Below are 14,871 nucleotides of genomic sequence, written 5' to 3'. Positions count from 1 at the left end.
ATCTTCTCCTCAGTGGCAGCATGAACGAGAGCTGGCACTGGCAAGCTTCACAGCCTGACGGTCAGAATCATCCCCTTTCTTCCCTCCAAAGCCAAACAATAAACCAAACAAAGCTGCCTTCCCCAGTCCTAGTGACCCCTTCAGATAGGGAGAAGACCAGAGGACCCACCAGCCCCAAATACTCCCCAGATCTGCTCCCCATTCCCTTTTAGAGCAGAACTGCATAATATCTACTGACAGGGCCCTCCATGCCTGAGGAAGAGTTGGTTTTCCACTGTAGCACATGTTGAGAATGCAAATTAAGCATAAAGAGGCCAGTTTAGTTCCAGGTACTGGCTTGTTGATGTTGTCCTGTTCACCCCTTTGCTTCCAGAATTTGTTAGATCCTAGGCATGGTGGCATAAAGTAAGGAGGAAAAGGGGAAGATCTTAGCTTATTTCATTGGGATCAAGTGTACTGCACTTGGCCAGTTTTGCGGTTATTAGTCGGCATTGTAATAAGAATCAGGACTGCTGGGACAGTTTAACTGCTGTAGCTGGCATTTCTCATTCAGCAGAGAATCAGTAAATGTCCCTGTTCTCATTATATCATTGTCCTTGCATATAGTGACTTGTTTATAATATAATCAATCTAAGAAACCATTAGATTTTACTCATTTAGGAAGCTAAAATGTCTTTTTTTGAATTTGAAATTTTTAAAGGAACACTTTTCGCTTTTAAAAAAAACCACACTTTTGTCTGAATTTTTACTTACACATTTCAAGTAATGCCTAAGATAACCAACTGAAAAAAATTAGATTTTTTTTCTATTACTTCAGTTTGTTTACCTTATGCACAAAATGCTATCAAATGCACAGTCAGTTTCACAGTTTCCCTGGGATAGTCAGTTTTCCCTGCGTGTGGGTCTTTCACTCCGAAACAGTGGAGAAAAACGTTTTTACAAAACAAGAAAATGTGACTGGACCCCCACAGAAATTAACAGGGTGGAATCTGGAGCAGGTGTAGTAATTGAAACTGCTTAAATTCACCTTTTAAAAATTGCCTATATTTGAAGTTGGTGTCCCTTAAACCAGTAGTGTGCAAATTTATCAAATCGTGCCCCCCATTACCATTCAGATAATTTGGCATGCCCCCTCCATTATTGTAATCTGAAACGTTTTTCATGCAGAAGTAAGAGTAGCAACGTGTGAAAAGTGGTATTTGTCAATATCACTTTTCACAGAAGTCTTAGCACCTCATTGCCAGCAGCAGCAGAAGTAAGGGTGGCAACTGGGGGCTAGTAAGTCTCCTATGAAAAGTGATATTAACAGAATTTCTTTGCACGCCTGCCCTAGACAAACTCTTGTACCCCCCGCAGTTTGCACACCACTGCCTTAATTTTTCAAAAAACATATTCTTTTACTGTATCTCATGCACCACTAGGGGGCAATCACACCATATTCTTGTCTTGTATTTGGACAAGGTCGGAGGACCGCTGTCCTGACAATCATAGTTACAGGAGCTGTCAGTTTAAATGAGTTTGTACGATGATGGCTGAAAGTATCCTCTCTGTGTTGGATCAGTGGGATGCTGTATTGCTTTTTAATGAAACTTTTACTAAAAATCCTTTCATCCCAGAGCAAGTGTACATATAGTTCCCGTGATGGCTATCAGAAGTGAGGTTGTGTGGATTAAAAATAGGACAACATGCATCCTGAGATTCCTGTGTGCGCTATTTGCTAACTATTTTTCTTCTTTCAAGGACAATAAAGACTGGAATAAGCTGATTCAGGATGCTCAGAGAAGAGGCGCTATCATCAAGACTTGTGACAAAAACTATAAAAGAGATACTGTTAAAATTCTGAAGCTCAAACCAACATTACAGCGGCCACTCTCTTATCCTCCTACTGCTGCGCTGTCAGAGAAAGCTACTCAAATGCAGGCGTGTTTGGGCAATGATGGGAAGAATAAGGTCCCCAACAGAAAAAGCAGCAATGACTCTGGAATACTCTCGGCCTGTGCTGGCCTGTCAGCACAAGGCAATGGAGTAGTAAGACAGGCACCAGAGTCTCAAGCTTTGGGTTTCAAAGGAGTCACTCTTCCCACACCGGTGCAGCCTGCTGTTCGAGAGAGACCACGGGATCCAAGACTGGCTAGGAGGGCAGAAGCGACAGGGAAGGAGCAGGCCTCCAAGAATAGCAATCCATCAGCCCTGAGCAATCCAGATGTGACATTGTCACGGGGACCTGATGCATCGGCAGCCCACTGGGGTCAGATCAGCACTGTGCAGCCTGCTGTCTCCAAGGCGGAAAATTCCAACAAACCCAACCAAACTGTAAGACAGCCGGACATGCCTTTCACTGCTTCCCATACAGCCAGGCAGGACCATGACTGGAGAGTTTCTGTCTCCTCAAAAGAGGCAAGAACTGGCAGTAAAGAAGACCAGAAAGGTAATGAGTGGAGCAAAGACAAGGACTGTCGGACCCCTGCAAGCAGAAGAGCATTGGAACAACCCCCAGAGAACAAAGACTTGAGTGAGGCCAAGAGGAGGAAGGTCTCCTATTAGCTGAAATCTTTCTAGGATCAGCAGCGGCTGGCAGCCTTGCCCCCACTATATAAGCCCCTCCAAAACCTATCCCTGCCCTTAAAAATATGGACTATATTTAAAAAAAATAAATATCTAGTTCACCTGGAACTCCTTCATATTGCTACTTTTCTACTAACAGATCCAGTTTTTCCCATCCCATCACTGACTGTTGGGTGAATTCATACCTGAAAAATCATATCCTTGGAGCTTTTGAACTGAAAAGTTGGGGAATTGCGCCATATGTAATGGCAATAAGTTTGAACTATGATCCTAGGAAGTGAAGTGCTGTAAATGTTGAATTGATGTATATTTGTATAGCATACAAAATTATTTTAAGATTTAATTCAGCAAGCGTATTGCTGCTTGTTTCCGTGCCCGAAAGCTGATTTCAGAGTGGAGCAAATTTTTTTTATAAAAAAAAAAACAAAACAGAGAGAACCTCACCAGAGATTTTCGGTAAGTCTAGTTTCTTTAATAGCAAATAGGACATTTTGAAAAGGCTGAGAGGGTGGTAACGGGTCAGATGGCTTTTGATTCTTTCTGAAATTCCACTGGTATCTGGTGGAAGACAGTGAGAAGGTTGTTTGTGTGCGTGAATGTTCAACAGAATTCTACATATGGTGTGTATATATATAATTTTTTTTATTTCACTTCCCCATTTTTTCATAGGAACAAAATATCCTTGGCTTATGCAGATGTGCCTTGAGTCTTACTTTTGGTCCTTATTCTTCAGCTGTTGTCCTTAGCCCTCTGATTGTGACATCAGTTTATTGCAGTTTGAGTCTATAGACTGATGGCACTAACTGTGGCTCAAGACACTGAGCTCCCACTGAAGTCGGTAGTAGTTGAGGACGGTCAGATTGCATGAGCCTGGTTAGGCCTATTGGCTCCAAGTGAGGAATAAGCAGCAGAAGTTTTTGAAATCTTTATCAAAGATCCAGTCCATCCTTGATGATGATGATGATGATACTTGGCTTGCTTGGTAACGGAGCACGTTGAAATCTGCAGAGATGAAAAGGCTAGCTATATAAGAGCTGAGTATGATTATTACTATTACTGGATTCTGTTTACTCTGTAGATGTAGAATATCTAACTGGTAAATGAATAAAACTGCAATAACTAATTTTTTAAAAACAAAAAAAAAAGCCCTACTCATGTGCATGTTTTCGTAACCGAACCAAAAAAAGAAGTGCAAGTGGAGTTGTTTCTAAATAGAATATGTTCAGAGTAAGGCATCAGTTGCTCTTTCAGGAATATCATGAATGTCTAAGTGTATAAAGAAAGTGAATAACATCTGTTAGGTGTACTATCTGTTTTGCATAGAGACAATACAGAGCTCATGTTTTGTTTGCGTGTGTTTATTTAGCACTTTGACGATCTGTCACTGGCTAGAGCCAGAAGTAGTGTGGGCAAGCAAGGTGCAGATTTTTTCTTTGGACCTTTGATGATGATGCAGCTCATTTTCAACTTGCAAATACCTCTACTATGGCTTTTCTAAGTTTGATCTGAGAAGAGATTACCATGGTATGCCAAATCATTTCATGCTGTGGACAAATGACACCTCAGAACTAGAAGGAAGCCATCAAACTTGCTTTATATGTGAGCTCTTGTGAGATAGAACCCAGCTTTCTTAAGATGCAAAATTAAGACCTAGCTCCATTAAATTAACGGGAGCAGGTTCTCGGCACATCTACTGAATGACTTATGCCCACCGCTGCACAGGAGGGTTTTGATTCTGTTAGCATGCTGGTCTTTCCAGTTTCACCACAACATAAGAAAATTGGGCTAAACAGTCGTGCCAATGGTTTTGTTTAGGTTTCCCTCCCGATACTTTCATTGCAGTGATTAATGTTGCCTTCTTCCTTTCATACCGACAAACGGCTGCGTGGTGCTGGTGGTGTCACAGCAAAATATAGAGATGACATAACCACTGTCAGAATAATAGGACAGTAGCCTGTGTGGTAAACTGTAAGCTGAACTGGTCTGAATTCACCCATCCGAGCTTGAAATAGATGGGCTTTACTAGCGACAGCTGAGTGCTAGGTATATTGGAAGGCTACATCTCCTGTATCGGCATGGCGCAGCTCATGACCTGCTGTTCTCTATTACAGTGATGGTAAGGAGAATAAATGGGCTAAATCCTGCCCTTAGATAGGCACAAGAAATAACGCCAATAACAGATGTTGCCCACAAAATTTGAGGGCAGTATTTCACCTCAGAGCTTTGTTTCATATGTGTACTACATTAATTGCTAGCACCGTACGCACCTGAAACTGTCATGGAAGTCGTTCAGAGTAGCGTGTGATGTAACTTGCGTTTGCGGGGAGTAGAGCTGTTAGAATGAGCTGCTTGTTGTCGCACATTAGAGATCTCTGTATAACTCCTAGTTGAGATTCATGCCCTGTGTGTATCTATATCTAGGCTAAATAGGAACACTTTGAAATGCTGTCTCCCTTATAAACCTGTTGTATCGGTGCAGTATTGGTTAAAAAGGCAGGGTTAATCAGCTAACCGATGTAGTTCCTATAGCTATGGAAACTATGCAGTGTATATTCATGTAAAAAAACTGAAGACAAAGTCAGTGTAAATCAGGGAATGCTTTTCTAACGATTAACTGGAAAACTGTTTGTTTGTCAAGCAAATCTTCGAACTCTTCCAGTCTTCTTTTTGTCAGATCAGCTGCACATTCCAGAATGTAAAGTTCTATCCTGAAAATGACGCTTGTCAGGTGCTGGAAGGAATTTTATTCTGATGTCTTACATTGCCTTTGTGGCATTACATCACCCATGCTTTGTATATTTTATATCTCCTGCCTCTGTATAGGGAGAAGTGATGAGCTGTGCAATTTTTACTACACAGGGATAAGTGGCTTGTGCGTGCCTATCTGGACCCAATAAATCCTGTATTACACGCACTATTGCTTAGTGGAGTTGTATAACTTCTCAATAAACCCTGTTTGATTGAGAGACTGCAGTACCGTTCCAGTTTACTCCTCAGTTGATACAAGGTTTTATTGCCTTTACTTGCTTTGTATATGTCGCCACTTTGTCCGTCATTTCTCTGCACTAGCTCATTCTGCCACATCAGTCTGTTAATGCTCTATTTTGTTTTTGAATAAAAAATGTTTGAGTTGAGTTTGCCCTTTATGTTAAGCATTTTTCTCTTTATGCATAGCCCAGAATTGGTTGCTTTTAGTAAAAATGAGAGTTCATGTGGAATAGATTAAGTTTTTAATTAGTATTTTTCTTCCAGCTATATACATAACACTTAATGTAACCAGCAGGCAAACTGTGATCCAAGGCACTTTCTTCACTTTGAGAGTTTAGACTAAATGTATTACAAAAATAAAACCTATGCCAAGATGCACACTGATATGGTGCAGTTTTAACGTATTTTCATCTCAACTGTTTCTTTTGCCCATGCATCATGTAATCAACCTTTTAGTAGAGACTGATGAACATACATGCAATCTACATTATGTTGTTATTTTGTTTTCTCCTCCTTTGACTGATCTGGCTAATCCCTCAACTATGCAAGTAGTCTTGTACTATTCTTTCTCATGTATTTTTGTTTCAGAACTATTAAGTGGCAGAATAGCCATCGGAAGACCCCCGCCCACCCTCTTGCACGTGTATTGCCTAGATGAATCATTAATTAATGAATGTATGGAAGACTGACCGCATGTATTTTAATGTGAAGCAGTTTAATTTGGTCTTTGGACCAAATGAATTTGGAGGAAGAAACTTTAAATGTGTTTGAATCAATGGCTTCTGTTTTTTTCCAGCTCATTGGCTTAATTTTCAATGCTATAGCAGCTCCTTTGTGGTGATTGTCATTTGTTATCTCTGAATAATAGAATGGGATTCCCTTGTGCTTATAAGTGCTGAAATATACTCTGTCCAGAATAGGTGGCCTTCTTGTGAAGGTGGAAGAGAATTGCCCTTAGAGGAGAATCAGACACTGTCTGTTAAGGCGGTATCCAAACATTGCCTAATATGAGTATCTTCCTTTTGCAGATTTCACTGCAGTTATACAGGATACAGCACCATAACCTCAGTCTGGCACTCAAGGTACCTCCCTTCATGGTATCTATACAGAGGTCAGATTTACTAGCCAAATAAAAGCAATAACCTAGTTCAGGAAATGTAGTCATACCTGGTACCTTAACTTTTTGTCACTTGTGTGAAGTGCTTGGCATTTGACTGTTACAAATGCACCCAAAGCCTACTTAACTAAATTTACTGGAAGGGGGAAGGTGTTCACATGAAATTAAAAAAAAAAAAAAAAAAAAAGTGTCCCACTGTCAGTAACACAGATCCAGCTCCCACTGTAGCAACGTTAGGTGCTCTATAGTAGACAAGGCTCTCATGGCCATGTATTTTTAACATTTTCTGTCTAACTCTGCTTTGACTAGATCTAAACCACACGCCATTAAAAACAGCAGCAGCCCCCAGGGCCTTGTCTGCTTTCGAGCTCTCAAAGCCACTAAAACTGGGAAAGTGGTGGAAGAATTTTCAGAAGAAAAGTCTAATGTAGACAAGTCACGTGTGGCTTGCTGATTTGAAGGCAACTTGGTCCAGTGAACAAAACAAAGGAGTGGGCATTGAGGTATCTGGGTTTGAGTTGTGCTACTGACTCAGAGGGCAGCATAGGGCAAGCCATTTATCCTCTGTGCCTGTTGCCCAGTGTCTAAAATGGAAGTAATTCTTCCCCTTCTTTATGAAGGATCTTGATCTCTACTGATGCCATGTAAGTGCCAAGTATTATGTATTTCCAGGTCAAAACAAGTGATGAGGCTAGAGAGCATGTTCCAGTAAATGAAGGGTAAGGCAAGATTTATAAGTATGTTGTAGTTCCCTTTTTAAAGCAAGTGTTAAAAATGCAGGGACTTCAGTCTTTTTTTTTTTTTTTAAGCAACCATTTGAATGTGCAAGCTGATAGCTATACTTTAAAATTAGGGCATAACATTGTTCTGGTGGTTGACAGCTGAAGGCTAGTTGGTCATTTGCAGACTATATTTACTCTAGCAATACCACAACAACCAGAAACATGTTTCTAAAATGGCAAGACACTCTCCTCTATGCTGCATGAATAAATAATTCAGAGATGAAACAAACTGCTATATTGTAATTGGGATTTATGGTGCTAAACCGTAGAATACAACTTCTATCCACAAAGGCTCCATTCCCAAGTCATATATAAGGCCTTTCTAAATCCCTGGAAAAATCCATTGCACTGTTTTCAGTGCAAATAAATCTAAACTAAGCAGTGAGTTGTATATTAAATGCCTCTGAAAGATGAAGCCTGTTAGCCATGTGCTCCTGTCTGCTAAGGTACAGACTCCCTTCCCATTAGTGTCCAGGAAGATCATGGGGAGTGAGAGGTAAATTTATCTTGTACACTTGTTACATCTGGTATGGTTCAGCATGTATAAAACTTGCTTTCTAGACTGGCATATGTGACACTGCCCAGTGCAGTCTTACTTAATTGCTGTATCAAGTAGAGAATTTGCTCTTCTGCAGTGGGATTCAGTGCAATCTGGACTTGAGGACCGTTACTGATTTCCGCTCTCTCCCCACTTTAAACTCCCAGATCACTGCAGAGTTGCATGGGGTTTCCTTCAGAGTCTATCACTCCTGCTCCTGGCTAACCGAGGGTCAATTTAGAGCCACTTTGCAAAATTCTCAGCAATCTTTAGAGTTCCCCACCATTATGGCCCATGACAACAGATTTTTTACATTCCTGTCCCCCTCCTTTTTCCCCCCTTACACTCCCCGACCCCAAAACCAACACTTTTTCTGGGCAAGCAAAACTGTACAAGTGTACTTTAGAGCAACTTGAAACTCTCCTCTGCCCCTGGTGCCTAAATGTGCCACTCCCAACCAACCCTTACGTGCCCCAGCAAAGCACTCCAGGTCTGGCCATGGACTAGGAACATTTCCTAGAAGATGCTGCTTTAACTCTTATCTTATTTAGAACTAAGAAAACACTGAGCTTCTGCTTTTATTTACACTTGGGGCATTTCATGAAAGCCAATTAAAGCACAAAATGTTGCTGATGGGACAAAGTGCTGATAGCATGTGCTGAGTTCCTTTAATGGTCTGTATTTCCCCCTTTCAGATAAACTGTCCATTTCCTAACCATTTAAAAAAGAACAACTGTCCTGTGTGGCTCTCACAAATTCTAGCAAAGGTAGATTTTACCTGTCTTCAGCTGAGAATGAATATGGTTAAAAGCTTTCTTGGGTGAGTGAATTTGTGCATAAACCCAAATGACTGATTTTTTTCTCTTTTCTGTAGCTATGGTGATAGATTCATACTGGCGGCACTATTTAATCATGCCAGACAACAGGTCTAGGATTGCAGATTTTTTGGTGGCTTTTATTTGGGTAAACAGATTTGTTATGACACCACCAAATAGTTAAAGTTGGAATACAATTTGAGGTAAATAGGAAAAACAAAGGTCTGTCTTAATGCTTGTTTAAAGAGGTCAGCATTTTGCAGACTGGTATAATTTTAAAAATAAACAGGCAAACCAACTTAAAACATTAATGTGAGTAGATTTTCTAGGAGGGTGCTGGTGCCTTTTAAGGATTTTTTTTGTTAGCCTTCCCACAACTAATATTTCCCTGTCTATTTAAAAGCATAAACTTTTGCTTCATGAGTGACTGCAGCTTCTATATGGGTCTTCCAGAATGTGAACATTCATCAGTAGCATGTACCTAAGATGAAGGATGTTTCTTCTTTTTGTATTATAGTAAAGCTATTTCTCCTCTGTGTGGATACTTGTCTTGCATGTTACCTTTTGTCAATATGCTCAAAGCACTGAAGTTCTCAAAGCTTTGAAAAACATTTCCTTTTTTAAACGCTGAATTTGTGATTGGGGAGATGCGTTTTCAGTTGTATGTCCTTCCTGGCTGCATAAGTGCTAAATTTTAAAATGAAAATGGGCTTTCTAAAACAGGACCAACCATAGCAGCTTTGAGTCTGTCTTTATGAGGGGACCAGAACTCCTCCCCTTGCTTTCTAACTGGCTATTTGGAGTTGTCCTAACCAAAGTCCATGGATCATTTAATTTGCCTTTGAGACAATTCCTTGGTGTCCGTGTTTTCCTATGGTTAGATTACTTTAGCGTGGCATCCTCTTCTGTCTAGGTAGGTATTTATAAAGAGCCCAATACTAGGTAATAGGTACCATGGTTTTTTTCCCTTTTTTTTTTTTTTTTGCACCATGACTTCAGCAGCTGTAACTTGTGTTGTATCCCCCTTGTGGCTACTCTAAAGGATAACAGCCTACTTTTGTTACTAGCTAAGGAGGAGCTGCTTCGGCTCAAGTTATAGAAGCCCGTGTGTTGGTACTGAAGGTACGTGGTCTAAACCCTGCTGCCAACCTGTGGTGAAAGGGTCATAACATCATTACTGCTTATTTCTCTCTCAAGCCATGCAAGGAAGCCAGTGACATCTTTTTAAGAATGCTGTCTAATGTAATACTGCCTCCTGTCCAGCAGCCATTTGCACATAGGCTCTAGCTGGTCAGTTCCCAGCAGTGCCACCCTTGATTGTTTTTCTCCCCCCCCCATGGAAGCTTTGTGTTGATGTTATAAATGTTCCGACTTCCAGTGCAATAAAGCCACTTGAGCACAGAGCGGGGGCTCCAGTAGCTGTGGAGTCTGTCTGGGGAAATGGTTTTATGAAGTAGTAAATTATTTGCAGTTGCTTATAATCTAATTTCCTAGAGAAATAGTAGCGGTTGGACAAGGAAATGTGTATTTTCCCCCTCCAGACGTGCTTTTAAGGTCTTGATTTAGTTATAGACTCTCCTATAAAAACTGCTTGCAAGAATTGTAACTCATGGGGACTTTATGTGGTAGAGCAAGAACAAATGGTAGCAACAAGCAGCATCTAGCCAATTCTAGACAATGTACAGCTGCACCAAAGAAAAGGAGAGAATGCCTCTGCCAACAAGTTCATGAAGTTGGCAGTACTTAAACTCCCTGTACCTAAAGGGTCAATTCAGCCCTTCTCCCCTTCTGTGCTGGATTGAATCAAGTTCCGTGCTCTTTGTATGTGAGATCCTTCATATGAAAAAATGAGCTCAAAGGAAACAAGACCTCTGGATTTAATGATTCCATGATACTATTTTCATTGAACGAGAGAATTTTTCCTGTCTTTACTCAGGTTTTCCCCTTCTTTTACAAAGTAGTGGTCCTTTGCCATCCTCCACTGCAGCGGTGGCTACATTTCAGAGGTTCTAGTTGTATATAGTTTTTGAAATAGAGGGCTGAAAGATTCGAAGTGGTGTTGTTTTCAGACCTGGAGTACTCCCACTGCTGGGTACAAGCTATGGCTTAGAGCCGCAAAGTGGGAAGTAGGGGCGGTTCCTATATGAAGAGTATCAAAAGAGGAGAGATGTTGATCTGGGAAAGGGCAGTAGCATGATACTTTGGGTAAGGATACTAGAAATGGAAAATGCCAGTGGAGGACTGGTGGAAAAACAATTTCTGAGCTACCTCAGGCTGAAACTAGAGCATTGGAGTTGCTCAGGGAGCAAGAGATCTAAAGCATTCAGCTGGGGGATCAAACTGATTGCTCAGTTTGCAAATTATATCACGTATTGCTTCAGAATTCTCCAGCCCCCTTCCATGTGGAATGTCTTAAAATACTTCCCCCTATGTAGCATGTCCATGAGCTTTAAATCCCTTCCCATATTTGAACTAACACCTGTAAGTTTACATTGAAGTCCAAGATTGACGCTGCTTGTGGCTTCAATAAAATTTAAATTCCTTAGATCTTAAAGACAAAACAAACCCCCAGAGGGTGCACCTTGGTATTTGAGTCAGAAAACACAAGAGGACATCATGTATCAAAAAATAAGTCTTTACCTGTAATTAACTTTGCACGCAAAGGAAAACATGGTGGTCAAGCAGCAATTAATAGTTGCTTTACTGTAGGATTATACACCAGAATCAAATGCTCATAGTAAAACGTCCCTTTAGGTTGTAGTCCTTTTATAGCATTTAATTCAAACAAAAATAATTCTCTACCAAAAAAGTATTTGAACCGTACACTATACGGAAATGCCTGGATAAGACATTGCACTCTGATATACCATGCGCACAATGGCCTTTTTGTTCTGGTCAAGTGCAAGAAAAGGAAATAAAAATCCAACAACAAAAATACAAAACTTAATAAATTCCGCAACTAGATTTGTAGGCAACGGTATCCCTAGGGTCCACCAGGTCAACAATGAAACATGGGAGTATGTAGCAAGGATGGACCAAAGAGTCCCCCAGGGATGCCTTGGACTCCAGTCTCTAGTGCCATGGGGCTCTGGAGCAATTAGGACTGGCTCTTTCAAAACAAGAAAGAAAATGAAACTACTGAAAAGTTTAAAAAAAAAAAAAAATCCTTGGATTGCGGCACTGTTTTGGCAGGGTCCCCCACGCCCTGGAACCAGAGCCCCCTGTGCGAAATGGGGAACGAGTCACTGCTTTTAAGGAAGTGTGTGTGACAGGAGTCCTTTCTAATGATAGTAAAGTACTGTCACTTCTGCACAACGGCTGTCACAGTTCTCGCCCTGCAGCTCAGCAGCCAAGTCCGTGCTGCAGCCACCTCTGTCCGGGGCGCGGATGTGTGAGCAAGGCTGCTGCTGGTGGAGTGACAGGAGTCAGCCCCTGAGATGCTGTGCCTCCCTGTGGACAGGGGTCTGAATGACGTCATGGAAGTCCTAGAGTAAAGGAAGGCTGAGGAGGTGGTGCTATGGAGGGCTACCTATGACCTTAGTCTCCTTGCCTCCTCTCTCCCCCCGCCCCCTCTCCCTCATGATGCACCTTGACTTGGCTCCCTTGTGTTTGCAATTCAGAAGTCCAACAAGCGTCGCAGCTGGAGGATGAGTGCACTAATGAGGAAGAGGGTTAGGCTGAGGTATGTGCTGGAGGCAGAATTGCAGGCCTTGTTGTCAGAGTCACACTTGGATTGCTCACACAGGACGCCTTTGTAGCCAGCAGGGCAGATGCATCTCTGGTTCTGGTAGCAGGTGCCACCATTCTGGCAAATCAAGAGCTCCTCGTCACAGACATTGGCTGCAAGGTGAAGAGGGAAGAAAGAACACGGGGAATTACTCCTGGATACCTACAGCCCTGGGGCCTTAAGATTCTGCCCTGTGCTATAACAAAGGTTTATTGCCTTCAATTTAATTAAGGGGTGTTGAAGGCTACGCCACTGGGCTGCCATCAGGAACAAGGTGTAGCTGAAAAAGCCTGGGTTAAAACTGTAACTAGAATGTGTGGAAAGAATAGGAGGACTTGTGGCACCTTAGAGACTAACAAATGTATTAGAGCATCAGCTTTCTTGAGCTACAGCCCCCTTCGTCGGATGCATAGAATGGAACATATAGTAAGAAGATATATATACACACCCCCATAAAGAGAATGTGTAGGCTGGCTTTTGCTCAGGTCTTTTTTCAGGCCCTTGGTATTAATCCAATTGCCCGGCAGCACCAGTGCAAGTCTAAGGCCCCAGACTCATAGGAACACACCGTGGCTGCAGACTCTGCAATAACATAACATTAATGGGGTGGGACCTCAGTATTCCACTGCTGTTCTCTGAACAGCCCTATAAACTGGGCTCTCTGCAACTACCTCCAATTGGCAGCTGAGCAAGTCTTGCTAAAGACGACTCCCTCCTGCTGGCTCACTTCATCACTCCTGTTCTCTGGCCATGCCGGAGTAAGGGCTTTGCCTTGCCTGGGGATCCTTGGGACAGCACGCTCTAGCTCATTCCACAGCTGTCAAGTACAGTGGCTTTATGGCTGCTGCTGTGCATTTGTTACCCTGCTACTACCCGCCGGCCTGCGGTACTTACGAAAACAACCCTGTCTCCAGTAGTAATTGGGAAGGCAGTCGTCACACTTAGGCCCGGAGGCACCTTCTCTGCATTCACAGTAGCCAGTCTCATTACAGCGGTCGTGCAACGACCCGATTTGATTGCAGTTACATTCTGTCCAAACACATGGAAGCTAGTTACTACATTAGACTGTGCACACTGAGCGCCAGGGAGCTCTCCGTGCCTTGCTGACAGGGCCTTGAAAAGGGTTAGCAGTGTGAGCTGCCCATTTAATCCTTGACTTTTAGGAGCGAACTGTTACAAGTACTTTACAAGTACCCCACCTTGCTCTGGGCTGCCTTTCCGCCACAGCAGTTTATACCCAGAATCTGCTCTACCTACTACTAAAATGCAGCTTGTTCTGGGCTCCCCAGAAGTGATGGGAAGGAAAGGCATATTTTGGCCAAGCTTCTCCCCTTACGCAATGTACCACTGGCTCAACGTCCACACACGAGCTTGGATCTCAGGATTGTAGCTGAAGGGTTGACCACACCAAACTACCTGGAAGTCCATTTAATTGCCTCAAAAGTGAAGAGGTGCTCTGAGCCTCTGCTGTCGTTCGGAGGGAGACTCGGTATTTTCTAAGTGGATACTCAGTCCTCGGTGTCAGGGGGGTGGGTGGTATTGATTCGTATTACCTCAGGGCCTAGCAGTGCTAGTGGTAGACCAGGCCCTTGTTACGCCAGGCACTGTACAATGGCTTCTAGGGCATTACAGATCCACCCCACCTCCCTCTACCTGTTCCAACCTTCTTGTGCTAGAGATTTGGATGAGCTGCTCCAGTTTGGTGGCCAGTGTGACCCAGAGCTCGGGTGCTACCCGCTCTGCAGCCTCTCACTCTAATTGGGAACCTCTGTCTCCAGCTGTCCTTTTGTACTCCATTGGAGGCCAGCGGGAGTGGGACTGATTGCCAGGAGAGCAGTTCCATGGAGGTGGCGGAGGAAGTAGATGGGGTGTTGGTTTGGTAGCCCTAGAGCTGCAGAGTTGCTGGGTAGGGCGCATGTGGCTGTTGCCGCTCACCTCAGGGGCGGGGGCGAGGTAGCTGGGCAAGGGCCTGGATTCTGGATGCAGTTATGCCACTGATGCTAATGGGGTGACATTAGTGTAATGGGGTGCAGACTCTGCCCTCTTCCGCTGGAGCAATAGGGTGATGAGTAAAAGGAGGAAAATGACAGAAGAGAAATGGAGAAGGCCCAGTGCCAACCTGCTCCTTGATTAATTCACATCAGTCCTCCAAGATGTGACTCAAAGCCTCCCAGCCGGGAGCTGGTGTAAAGCTCAGAAGAGAGACGTTTTACTCCGGGCTTGTGGAATGTTGGCGGCATGGGGAGAAGGGAGTCCTCATCACTGGCTCAAACGGGTCAGACCCAGCAGCAGCGCTGTGTTGCTCAGAGGGACTGGCAAGAGCTGAGCCTTTCTCAAGG

The 14,871-nt window shown here is 43.0% G+C and overlaps 2 protein-coding genes across 3 annotated transcripts in view; one reads left to right on the top strand and one right to left on the bottom strand.

Annotated features, from left to right (window-relative positions):
- Nucleotides 1–5,534, top strand: part of SETX (senataxin) — a 49,099-nt gene extending 43,565 nt beyond the window's left edge. The window contains exon 25 of the mRNA XM_084649650.1: nt 1,741–5,534. Coding sequence (XP_084505776.1) covers nt 1,741–2,544 — 804 coding nt within the window. The 3' untranslated portion in view covers nt 2,545–5,534. The remainder of the gene's footprint in view (nt 1–1,740) is intronic.
- Nucleotides 5,535–11,451: 5,917 nt separating this feature from the next.
- Nucleotides 11,452–14,871, bottom strand: part of NTNG2 (netrin G2) — a 67,870-nt gene continuing 64,450 nt past the window's right edge. For both annotated transcript variants that reach the window (XM_084650237.1, XM_084650238.1), the window contains 2 exons: nt 13,427–13,561; nt 11,452–12,645 (listed from right to left, as the gene is read on the bottom strand). In XM_084650237.1, the coding sequence (XP_084506363.1) occupies nt 12,422–12,645; nt 13,427–13,561 (359 nt within the window). In that variant the 3' untranslated portion in view covers nt 11,452–12,421. The remainder of the gene's footprint in view (nt 12,646–13,426; nt 13,562–14,871) is intronic.

This window comes from Lepidochelys olivacea (genome assembly GCF_965140295.1).
Source record: "Lepidochelys olivacea isolate rLepOli2 genome assembly, chromosome: 16".
Lineage (NCBI taxonomy): Eukaryota > Metazoa > Chordata > Testudines > Cheloniidae > Lepidochelys > Lepidochelys olivacea.
Note: the sequence above shows the minus strand (reverse complement) of the source record. Positions and strands in the feature narration are given on the sequence as shown.